This window comes from Lolium rigidum, chromosome 7, assembly GCF_022539505.1.
Source record: "Lolium rigidum isolate FL_2022 chromosome 7, APGP_CSIRO_Lrig_0.1, whole genome shotgun sequence".
Classification (NCBI taxonomy): domain Eukaryota; kingdom Viridiplantae; phylum Streptophyta; class Magnoliopsida; order Poales; family Poaceae; genus Lolium; species Lolium rigidum.
In genome coordinates, this window is record NC_061514.1 from 82,889,762 (window position 1) to 82,902,855 (window position 13,094).

The window sequence follows — 13,094 nt, forward strand, 5'->3', positions numbered from 1 at the left end:
AACTTGAGTTGATAGCCCTAGAAGCAAAGGTGGAGCGAGCAACGACCGGAGTGAGGTGGCGCCGATGGAGAGTTCTAGACCTGCGCAGCAAAAACAAAGCATAATTGCTGAATTTTGCACCTCACAAATTGACATAAAATTAAAAGATGATTTTTTAAGGCAAATGATACCTGAAGCTAGATTTGCTAAAAAGAAAAATCACAATTCTGCAACACACACAAACACACGTCAGCTAGCTGCCTTTGGTAAAATTTCCCGAACACATCTAGCAGCAAGTCAAGTCTCCAGTGCACCGTGCACGCACTTGAACACCACCACAAGCCCACACATCTCCTTCTCCATATCGCACCTGCAACCCGGCCGGCCGCTGTGTGAGTAGCAGCACCTTCAGCCACAAGGACGACCACAGCTGGCGTTTCCATGCCGATTCAGTTCTACTGTGTTCCATAGTTCGTCGGATGTCTACGGCAGCAGGGTGAAGGGCAAACGCCAAGCGCCGGTCGAGCTGCGGGTCAACACGTCGCACACGGTCTTGCGCGAAAGCTACCGCCTTGCAATGGAGAAGATTTCAGGGCGGTCTACGCGTCGGTGTGTCTGCAAGTCTGCACGCCTCCTAGGCGAAGCTCTGGGCGCCAGCCGTTCGTGTAGAATTCAGGTGTATTGATCCGTCTACATGCTCCTTGAGGATCGTTTGGACGCCATCGACACGACGCGAGGTCGGCTGGCGCCGGCTAGTCAACAGCTCTGGACAAAATTTCCGTTCAAACTCAAGACTCAAGAGGAAATTAGACACCACACCTTGCCCGCCAGATCGGCCACCAAAGGTTTGTATGCTATTGCCAGATTGGGAGGCCAACTCTCGCCGCCGGCACGAAATCAATTGGACACCCGATTTTGATTTATTTCGAGAGATCGGCTTCCTTTTTATAAGGGCACCCGATGGTCAAGCGCAGTCCGTGTTGGAGAAGTGTTCGTATTGGACACCAGGGCGCAGGGCGGCCGAGGCCGCAGCGTTGGCATCCGAGCCTGTTCAGGTCATGGAATCAGGTTGATGCCCGCCACAGCCGCAGGAGTACCCCGGCCAGGGGGTAGGCTTCGCCGGCTGCGTGAGTCGTCGTGCCCGAGAGTGACGCTGCTCCTCTTGCGGCGTGAGTTGAGAAGACGAAGAAGAGGAACTGCTTGAGGCACAGAGTGGGCCGAGCCAGCGGGCCTTGACTCAGACGCACGGATGGGCCACGTTTGAACGCGATGGGGCTAAACTCGGGGTACAGAACATGTTTTAATGAATCGTTTTTTGACTTGCCGGTGGCAGGTGTTGTAATTTGACCAAAAGTCAGGGGTAGAAAAAAACGGACCAACAAGAAACCTTATTTTCTTTATTATTAGGTATAGATTAGGGCATGACCAATGCATAGCCTCAGGGGTGTTGCCTCACAACTTTATCTTGGTTCGGGTGGGGAAATGCACTTTGGCTCATAGGAGCATATGCTCCCATTATGTGAATCCACATTTCAAAGTGTCAAAAAATTCTAAACTTAATTTTTACATGGACATCTAGATATTTTATGTTGGTACACAAGTTTTTAAAAAAAACTAAAAATAATTGTGGCTCCTGTAAAAAAGATAAGTTTTGATGCTATAACACGACTACGTACAGGATATTTTTTTGTCTTTTTTATACACGCCATATAAAATGTTGTTTCTCTACAAAAATTTGTGCACTAACATAGAATATCAAGATGTACACCAACAAATTTATATCAGAATTTTTTAACATTTTTAAAATTGTTTTTTAATTATTTTATATAATGAGAGCATTTGCTCCTATGAGCCAAATTGCCACCTCCGGTTCGGGTGGTTCAAATTAGGTTCGGATAAGGAGGCAGCCTCTTCATCAGGAGGCAGCCTCTTCAGCCATAAAGTGAAAAAGTGAGTGAAAAAGTGAGAGAGAAAGAGAAAACCCAAATCAGCTTTTGAGAGAAAGACATATTAATGAAACCATAACATGTCATGCATATGTGAAAAATTTTATCCAAGCCTAATCGAACAGCTATCTCCATTGCTCATGCCCTTACAAAACCCTAGCTTTTTAACTTTGGCATACAGAAAACCATAGCAACGATCGATCGGTCGAAACTAAAAGGGGAAAAGAGAAACTTAAACCCTTGCGACCACTCATGGCCTTCTCTGCTTCCCCTTCCCTCTCCTCCCTCGCTTCCTCCACCGCCGCCATCGCCGCCGCCACCCCCTCCCCTTCCCGCTGCCCCACTTCCAACCCCTTTCCCGATCCAAAACCTCTGCACCTTTCCGTCAAACTATTCTCCCCGCTCCCCAAACTTCCTCGGCTCTCCTGCCCCGGCCCGCAAGCCCCCCGCGCCGCCACCGGCGATGGATCGGGTGCCGGGAACCACGGCAACGGCTCAGGTGGAAGCGGCGGGAAAGATGGAGGTGGCGACGATGACGAAGGCAGCGGCGAAGATTACGAGGAGGCCGAGTTCGGGCCGCTGCTCGGCTTCAGCGAGGTGCTGCGCCTCGCCGCGGCCCGCGGCGTCGCGCTCCCGGGTGACATGATGGAGGCCGCCAAGGACGTCGGCATACGGCAAGTCCTATTGCTCCGGTACTTCGATCTGCAGGTATATCGAACTGCACAAATTTTTACTGAAGGGGTTAAGCCGGCGGTTTCCTCACCCCTTTCAATATGCGCAGGCCGGACCGTGGCCAATCAGCGCGATGATCCGGGCCTTCTCAGCGCTCCGCAACAGAATGCTTGCTGATCCTTCGTTCCTCTTCAAAGTTGGTACCGAGGTGTGTTAGATTGATCGATGACTGTTTTTGTTATCTGAATTCAGAGCTGGTATTTTGTTTTAATGTTTTAGTCCTAATGTTATTTCTAAGTTGGGGCTTTGGATTGAGTGCAGGTTGTGATTGACTCGTGCTGTGCAACGCTTGCGGAGGTGCAGAAGAGGGGGGAGGATTTCTGGTCAGAGTTCGAGTTGTATGCTGCTGATATTTTGATTGGGGTGGTTGTCGATATCGCCCTCGTTGGGATGTTGGCTCCATACGTGAGATTCGGAAAGGCTTCTTCTTCTACAGGGCTGTTTGGAAGATTCAGCCGCATGGCTGGAGCTTTGCCAAGCAGGTGAAATTATACAACATTTTACCATAAGTTGCCTCTAGAGATTGATAGATAATATTAGAACTGAAGTCAAAAGGTTACTGGTTTGTAGTGTCACTCGTCATGACCATCAGACTTGGTACAGGAAATAAATTTAAATGGATAATGGACATGCTGCTATTCAGTAGTAGTATCTATTCTGAATATGAAATATCATCGAGTCTGACACTCTGCCTTCATGTCTGTTGACCTGCAGTGTATTTGAAGCTGAAAGGCCAGGCTGCAGATTTACAGTTCAGCAAAGAATTGGAACATACTTTTATAAGGTAGCAAATGTTACTTCATCGAAAGCATTCACTCTGGTTTTGAAGCATGATTATCTGATATTATGTTTTGAATTGCTGGAGTATCATTAATTCATTATGCTGTTTGGACTGGGTTGTTTGTATTCCAGGGTGTTTTGTATGGCTCAGTTGGGTTTGTCTGCGGTATAATTGGCCAGGGAATATGTAATATGATAATGACTGCGAAGAGGTAATGCTTATGTAGTTATGTCTGTTCTTTTGACACATGTGATGTGTATAGCTTAATCTTCCAAATATACAGTCAAACAATACGTGATATGTTTTCTCAGTTTTATTTTTGGCTATCTCTTATTATGCTACACTTTTCTATAGATTATATTTTTCTAGGATTTCTTTCTTGTTTTCAGTATTGTTAATAAATAGTATTCTCACATTATGTTTCTCCTATCTGATTTACTTCATGTTGCTTGCTTCTATTCATTTTCAGGAGTGTTAAGAAATCAGATGAAGATATTCCTGTTCCGCCACTTATTAAAAGTGCTGCTCTTTGGGGTATGTGTATTATGTGTTCCATTTTACCACTTCTAATTCTTGGTCTTAGATACATTCTGAGTAATTACAAATATTGGATTGATGTGTACTAAAGAGATATATAGCAAGCAGCAAGGACGAGTCAAACATTCATATGGAAATATGTTAATGTTTGATGGTTTGAGTTTTGCTTAGCTTTGACCAATTTTCTCGTGAACATTCATCTAACTATTTCAAAGTAGATAATCTCTGCCAATGGAAACATAAATTGTTCTAGTGTTACCATTTATGTTATCATTCTGCAGTGAGCTTCCTATTCATGCCCCAAGCTATTACTAGCAAATAACATTTGTGCGTTTCATTCAACTGACAAGCAATGCTGGCATGTAGGTGTATTTCTTGCTGTATCATCTAATACGCGCTATCAGATCATCAATGGTCTGGAGCGAGTAGTTGAGGCATCACCAGTTGCAAAGGGTGTCCCCCCTGTTGCTATGGCTTTCACTGTTGGTGTTCGTTTTGCCAACAACATCTATGGTGGCATGCAGTTTATCGATTGGGCCCGATGGAGTGGTGTTCAGTAATGGTGAGTGATCTTGTTTCAGTTGTTCATCTTGTCATATTCTGGCCAGTAGTACTAGGGCATGGCATTGTCAGATAAGGAACTATGTCCTGAAACTCCAATTGAAAGCTTAAAGCCCAGATAATAGAGCTGTGGAAATATTTAATAGCAGTCCAGCCTCCTCACTGCACCTAATTGTAAATGACAAATGAAAATATTTTAATACCAGTCCAGCCTCCTCACTGCACCTAATTGTAAATGACAAATGGACAATCAATTGTGTACTCCTATTCAGCTACATCAGATTAGGTCCTGCCATTTTCTTGCATAGCTTGGAAGGCTGACTCATAGCTATCTTGTACTATCAAATAATTGTTGATTTCTTTTTAATTCCGCAGACTATTCTTTTTTAGGTGGAATTCAAGCAAGAGATCGTGATGAGCTTCGTTTTTGTTTTTCACCTTTGCTGAGAGGCAGTAGCAGCTGCAGCCCTCTGGAAGGTGTGAAACTCTGATCACTTGGAGAAAGCTTGGGATACATGAGCGAATCTGATTTCAGTTACTCATGTAGTACGTTTATATTGAGACATTCAGTTTGTCGACTGCATCATTAATTTATCACATGAGTAATGAGTAATGTGACTTTTCACTGCCCCAGTTCCCCCCGATGTTTTCTGTTTATGTGTTTTGTGTGGGCTGACTTTAGCCAAATTGGATGTTAATATAACGTTGAAAGTTGAAACATGATGCGCATGGATCATCAAGCCTCACAATTTGCCATTATAATTTTGGCCAGATGGCATAGGTATAGTGGATGTCAATCCAGTCAGTCCAAATTGTCGGCTAACAGAACCCGATTGGCGACTGGGCAATGCCAAGGGAAGTCCATCTGCTGAAAGGGACAGGACTACTACGTGTTATCCCTAAATAAATGGTACGTCGTCTAATGAAGTCCTATAGCTTGACAAATCACAAATGAAGACGTATTGCACTGCAATTGCGACACTAGTGCTAGACGACCCAATTTGAACACGCAATGGCTACACTCGTATGCTATAACCGCGCGAAACAGAGGCGAGGCATGATGGTCCTGATCATGGCGGCTCTTCTGTCGATGGTGGTGACGCTTCTAGCCGCACCAGCTGCGGCGGCCGCCGATTGCCGGACGAGCTGCGGGCTGAACGATTTCTCCTACCCGTTCGGCATAGGCCCTGGGTGCTCCCTGCAGGGGTTCAATCTCACCTGCGACGCCAAGAAGCGCCTCCTGCTCGGCAGCCCGAACGTGACGGTGGACTACACGATCTTGGCGAGCGGCTCCGTCTCTGCGCTCGCCGTCTATGTCGCGCGCACGGTGCAAATGGGATCCGGCGCCGGCACCTTCTCCACCTCGTGGGAAGGCCCTGGCACGCCCTTCGCCATCTCCGGTGCGGCAAACATGTCGCTGTTTGTCCTCGGCTGCGGCGTCACGGCCACCCTGCTCGACCGTGGCGGCACAGGAGCTGTGGTAGGCAACTGCTCCGTGGTCTGCGCCGGCGATGAGATCATGCGGAGGCTGCCGGATGGGCTCTGCGTCGGCCTGGGTTGCTGCCGCATCGACCTGAGCGTACACCTCCGGGCGTTCACCCTCAACATATCGCGCGCCGGCGGCGACGGTGTCAGCCGGGACAAGCTGAGCTTCTTGGTCGCTGGCCGGGATAAGTACACGTTCAGACCCAGCGATCTGGAGCATGACATTGATGTGGACATGGTTCCTCCAGCTCGGCTGGATTGGGCCATCCCCGACCAGCCAGACTGCCGGCGCGCCATGGACGACAGGGCGACCTATGCCTGTGTCAGTAACCAGAGTGAGTGCCGGAACTCGCCGATCGGAGGCTACGTCTGCCACTGTTCCAGGGGCTTCTCGGGCAACCCCTATGTCGTCGATGGCTGCACACCGGACCAAGGTAATTCCCTCCATCTCTGTCTCGACAAGTGAATAACAGTTTATAGCTATTTCGTGTACAAATTTGGCACGATCATTTTTCTATCCAACAGTTTACGGCTCCAGCCAACCCAAGGACAATTGCCCGACCATGTGCGGGAACGTGAGCGTTCCATTCCCCTTCGGCACAGAGCTCGGCTGCTTCGCAAGGATCAACCTTTACCTGACATGCAACCCAGGGTCTTCTCCTGCCATCCTCCAAATGACCGAGCACTTGGTAGTCACTGACATTTCTATCAACGAAGGCATCTTGAGGATTCAGAAGCTGTCCGATCCAGGTGATTTCCTAGGAGACCGGAGCACCACGCTCTACTCATTCTCTGAGGAATCTGGCATGTTGAAGTGGGCTGTTGATAACTCCACGTGCAAGGAGGCGATGCTGAACAAGAACGAGTACAGATGCGTCAGCGCTCGTAGCGACTGCCTAGATGTCACCGACGACAGAACAAGTAATCATGTGGGCTACAGGTGCAAATGCTCTTCCGGTTTCCAAGGAAATCCTTACTTCCAAGATGGATGTACAGGCAAGTTCTTGATATATGTATACTTATTGATTCGCAAGAAGTATACTCTGTTTCCTTTCGCATGGTAACTTGGTGCAATTTGCAGATATCAACGAATGCTTGCAACCAGATAAATACACTTGCAATGGCATCTGTCAGAATAGCCTGGGAAGTTTTACTTGCTCTAGATGTCCGCATGGAACAGATTTTGACAGAACTGCAAGGAAATGCAAAACATCCGACGTTATCTTAGGTACGGCACTTTGAGATAATTCAGGTTGTTGCGGTTTGCTAGTTCATCTGGGTCCCCTTTTTAAGTAGAGGGTTGCTAACACGGTAGAACAAATGCCAATTTGATGCAGGTGTTACCATTGGATTAAGCTCTGGCGGAGGAGTCATATTTCTTGCCGCGATTCTGGTCATTATCATCCATAGATGGAAGAAAGATGCCCAAAAACAGCTCAGGAGGAGGTACTTCCGTAAGAACAAAGGCATCCTCCTTGAACAACTCTTCTCTTCTGACTCAAGTGCTAGTGACAGCACCAAGATATTCTCCCTGGAAGAGCTAGAGAAGGCAACCAATAACTTCAACCTCTCACGTGCGGTTGGCCGCGGCGGCCACGGGACAGTGTACAAGGGCATCCTGACGGACCAGCGCGTCGTCGCAATCAAGAGGGCAGAGCTCGTGGCGAGCAGCGAGATCGACCAGTTCATCAACGAGGTTGCCATCCTATCACAGATCAACCACCGGAATGTGGTAAAGCTCCATGGATGCTGCCTGGAAGCCGAGGTCCCCCTGCTTGTGTACGAGTTTATCTCCAACGGCACTCTCTACGACATGTTGCACTGCAAGCAAGATGGTGATCTGTTACCGCTGCCTTGGGAGGAGCGCCTAAGGATCGCCTCTGAGATCGCTGGAGCACTCACGTACCTGCACTCTGCAGCTTCAGTCTCAATCCTTCATAGAGACATCAAGTCCATGAATGTACTCCTGAACGACAGCCACATGGCAAAGGTTGCAGACTTCGGTGCGTCGAGGTCAATAGCGATTGACCAGACACATTTGGTCACCGCCGTGCAGGGTACCTTCGGCTACTTGGATCCTGAGTACTACCACACGGGCATATTAACTGAAAAGAGTGATGTTTACAGTTTCGGGGTTATACTTGTTGAGTTGCTGATGAGAAAGAAGCCCCTCATTGAGAACGAGCATGGTGAGAAGCAAAACCTGTCGAATTATTTCCTCTGGGCCATGGGGGAGACGCCCCTGAAGGAGATTGTGGATGATCATGCTCTGGAGGAAGGAAATAAGGAGGTGATCAAACACATGGCTGGCTTAGCGAGAGAGTGCCTGAATCTGAGGCGACATCAGAGGCCTAGCATGAAGGACGTGGAGATGAGGCTGCAGTCTCTGAGGGCACAGAAGGTTGCTCCGAGAAAGGATGACGTGGTTCGGCATCCTTACGGTAGAGAAGGAAGGTATGATGGGCTTCAAGGCGATGTTCCATTGGCTGGTCAAGATGGCACACGCCAGTACAGTCTGAGCAAGAGTTCGGGTCGTCCTTGAGCATACCGCGATAAGTTTTGGGGGTATTTGTAGCCATTTTTCGATAAGTTATAGTTCTTGTGTCTCAAAATATAAGGCGCCCGAGATTAGTTAAAAGTTAAATCCTACTACCTTTAACCAAAAATTAGGAAAAAATATCCATATTTACAATATTAAATGGATAATTTGAAAAATATACTTTATAGTAAATCTATTGATATTGATTTAGTATTGTAGATGTTTATATTTTCTGTATAAATTTGGTCAAAGTTAGACGTTAACTTTTAACTAGGCGCTTTATATTTTAAAACGGTGGGAGTATTAATTTAAAAAAACCGCAACTAGACGAGAGAACCACACCTCACAAATTAATGGGAAAGACAAACGTCAACAAATTAAAGCTGTTGGAGACAGAGTACCGATCTGAATACCAAACTGCCATCCGTGTGGGAAAGATCTCTTTAAATACTCGTTCCAACTAAGGATCACACTTTTTTTTTAACAGAGAGAGGCGCCAGAGACGCTAAATTTCCATTCAGCTCCAATACAATTTACAGCGCGCATTACAAATCCCTGAAGAGAATTTTTTTGAAGAGCTAGAGCTATAGGGCAATTGTCTTGATGAGCTGAACTAGAGCAGCTAAAGATAGGCACATTATCTGATTGCCTGATGTGCACAATTGTGAGCAACTCTATTAATATCTCTTTTGATATAATAGACCTGTGTTTGCAGCTCCCTGGAAGCCTGTTTGTAATTTGCTATGTGCTCCCTAGAAGCCTGTTTGTAATTTGCTATGTGCTCCCTAGAAGCTTGAGGATCTGTAGTTTTTACTGCTGCAACTGATTTTGATAAAGTGAGATTGTCTGTGAGGAAAGTAACCTGAATGGTTTGCAAACGGTCTGCCATAGTCGCTTCCAAGAGTAGAGCCAGGGCTTCAGCATGCAATGGCGACGAGGCCTTGACTGTTGAGGCTTGAATAAGAATTGTTGCCCTCAGCTGGCTTTACTGAATCTGACAATAAATTCCAAGTGCGCTCTTCCTTGAAAATCTGGAACTTTTTTTTGTCTTCCATGCCGCGTCCGAAAATATTTTGTTTCCCTTTATTGCCAGACCTATCTTGATCGTTTCCCCCTGCTTGATCATCACAGATTGAGCTTCATCTTCACATGCATTGCTTGAAGTCCTGCTTTGGTTGGCGCAAGGGAAGAGAATTGCATCGAGCCATCAACTTGCGACCTGTTTGGCAAAACCTACAATACATTCACCATCTCCATGTTCTGATTAATAGCATTTGCCATATGATGGACCTGTTTTGGGTGGCTTTCTTTTCTATTAAATAAACAATCATTCCTCGTTTTCCAAATGGACCACATAAAAGTCAAGATGTTTTGAAGATTGGCATAAGGATGGTTCATGTTTAGCATTTTTAGAATCCGTTGAATGAGAGAATTAGTGTTAGCAATAAGCATATCAGATCTTATATGCCATGGCTCAGCGAACCAAGCAGCTCGAGCAAAGCTGCAAGTGAAGAACATATGTGTTTCGTTCTCCTCCACTCTGCACCTGCAGCAAAGTTTGCTAATATATTGGCTGCACTTACCGCCCTTGTACCAGTTGGCATCGCCTTTCGCAGTATTCTCCACCCAAATGCTTGGACTCTCGGAGTTATTTGCTTATTCTTCCAAATTTGGAGTAGAATATACTTAGTGGAAGGGTGTACCTATTGTGGTTTTGGCTCTCCTTGGTCCTGCAAATTTTGAACGCAAGCACGATATGCATTTTTTTAATTGCATTTTCCTGTAGGCGTTAGTTTCCAACGCAAAAATCATCATCTTGTGAGCATATGATTGGAGTATTTTGATAATGGTATCCATGTGAGCTTGGAAGAGAGAGTCGATGAGATGGTGGTTCCAGGTTTGTTGGTTTGGATTCCAAAGGTCTTTCACTTGGGTCGGGTAAGTGTAGTTACCGGGATGTACAATTAAAGTATCATAGACGTGAGCCTAGTCGTTGAACCAAGGAGTGCTCCACACAGAGATAAAAAGGAATGATACTTTAGAATTGGAAGGATTTTGACAATGGAGGACCATAAATCAGTTTGGGAGTGTTTGAATTTGGGCACCAAATGGAAGAGTCGGGAAAATATTTGGATTTCAACACAACATGGAGGAAATCACGTGACTGATTTGCAATTATCCAAGACCTTGTTTCATTGCTTGCAAATTTCTGATTCGCAGACCTCGTTCATTTCTTGGTGAATCAAATATCTTTCCAAGCTCTCAAGACTCCTCAAATTCGTTTCCTCCCTAATCTCCGTCCACCAAAAGTTTCTAGTGAATGCTTGTAAGTTCCGTAATAAATTTTTTGGTGAACAATATATTAGACATGTAATAGACAGGGATATAAGAGAAAAGAAATTTTATAATCTCTAGTCTAGCAACATGTGAGAGTTGGTCAGCCTTGCAAGTTGAGAGTTTGGATTTAAATTTATCAAAAACAAAGTTGTAAGCAACTTTTCTGTCTTTACCAGGAATAATGAGTGGATGTTCAAGATGAATGAAATTATTATCATTGTCCGGGACATGTAAACTTTGCTTGATGGTCTGGCAAGTTCTTACCGAGACGTGCTTGCTGAATATAATTCCAAATTTCCTCCAGCTTTGGTGCTTGCCGGGATTGGAGGCAGAATTCATGCAATATTTGCTTCCTTCTCAAGGCTTGTTGTTCCGTAGCCTAGCAAGGACCACTTATGGCATCGACGTATACATGACTGAATAACCTGCAATGGGAAATATTTCTCTCTTGTAAAACACAATATAATTTCTGCATATCCAAATAGCCCAATATAAGATCATCGTCCACACTAGGATATGGGAATAAAGTTCTAATGGAAACCTCAGAAGTCGTAATCAAGCACCAAACGAACATGCCAATAAGAGGTGGGTACAGATTGGAAACTACCGGGACAATAGACCATACTTTTTGAGCAATTTTAAACGAAATAGTGGACTATGATAGTGCAGCCGATGTATTTTGTTGCTACTTTGAAAATTATGATTTGCAAGGTTGCCTCTTGTCAATATTACTTATGTACAAAGGCACCACACAAAAATCTTAATCTTGAGAGGGACTTTTAGCTTCCACAATTTCTTATTATTCATGAGAGTGTGTCAGATTCCGTAGATTTAGGTCTCACGAGGGTATGTTTAGAACTTTTGTAGTTGCATTCATGCATCTGAAAATGTGGGGATTTTTAAACTTTAATTTAAAAGAGCAAAGTGATTGAGGTTTGACTTGATGATCTATGGTTAGTTCAGCAAGCAAAGTGCTATGAACTTCAACATGACATTAGGTAATGTTAATGAATGATTTATGCACGTCTTCTTCAATTGTGATTTCAGTCAATGTTTCTGGTGGGGTTTAAAGGCCTTAAAGGAATGGAACGAGGATATGGGTAGTATGGATATGCTGCTAGATGGTATTAATGCTGTAAAGAGATAGTATTATTTTGATGGCCTTAGGGAATCATCGGAATAGGCATTATTTTGATGGCCAAGACATTAGGTATCTAGAATGCAAGAGATTTTTTAAGGAAGACTTTAATTTAGATATGCATACAAGGCTAAGCCTAGTTTGTAAGAAGGCATGCAACAATGGCTATTTTGTAAACATCTATGTGCGACAAGTGCGCCATGACGAGGTGGGTGGCGGAGGAGGAGGAGTGCGCACGAATACTGCTACGTTGAAGATTTTTTTGCATAGAAACTTAGATGAAAGAAAATAGAGTGATGCCCCGCCCCCTCAACCATTCATAGTTTATCCTCCCCTAGCCACGGCACTGATTTCTTTAACGTGCATTTTATGTTTACTACCATGATACATGAGAGGTGCACAATATATATGAACAATGTCCCAAACACATGTTTTTGGCTAATCCATAGTTGGTAAAACAAATTTTTTGGTCATGCAATAAAACCATGGTTCTAACAAATATATCCAAATATTACTAGTGGTCTATACAAGAAAATATGCATCTATGTTAGTAGTAAAACTAATCTAATGTTCTACCCATTTTATCCGTGTATTCTAACTTTGAGCTCTTATACCACTTTAACTGTCGCGCCTCGAAACCGACCCCGAGCGGGACAGTAGCCGCACACGTATAGACCAGGAAGTCTATATACATGGAAGGCTTACAAAAGCAGGCATAAATCATTATAGTGCCCGAGATCGGAAATTCAATTCGGCTCCCGGGTGTGTATGCTCCGTCTAACCAAATTTTTTTTTCAAAATATCGAAAAATTTTGACAAAAAATTCTACATGTACATCTCCACAATATAAGTGTGTTCTTCATGTTTCGCGAGAAACTAATATATTTTGTGATCTATGTAAAAAAGAGAAAAATTATCTTATGAAAAACCTTATTTTTAGCATTGAATTTTTTCTTTTTTACACACGTCACACGACAGTTCGATTTTTCATGAAACAACTTTGTGAGCATGTAGCACGTACGATTTTTCTTTTCAATTTTTAAAAATTTCAAAATATGT

General features: G+C 44.5%; 1 protein-coding gene across 1 annotated transcript; it reads left to right on the plus strand.

Moving 5' to 3' along the window:
* Positions 1-2,177: 2,177 nt before the first annotated feature.
* LOC124671596 (wall-associated receptor kinase 5-like) lies at positions 2,178-8,563 on the plus strand. The gene is made up of 11 exons (XM_047207953.1): positions 2,178-2,633; positions 2,707-2,805; positions 2,919-3,139; positions 3,372-3,441; positions 3,570-3,649; positions 3,908-3,972; positions 4,342-4,532; positions 5,528-6,455; positions 6,547-7,017; positions 7,103-7,249; positions 7,359-8,563. Exons 1-11 carry the CDS (start codon positions 2,178-2,180, stop codon positions 8,561-8,563), a joined length of 3,933 nt encoding a protein of 1,310 aa, XP_047063909.1.
* The last annotated feature ends 4,531 nt before the right edge of the window (positions 8,564-13,094 follow it).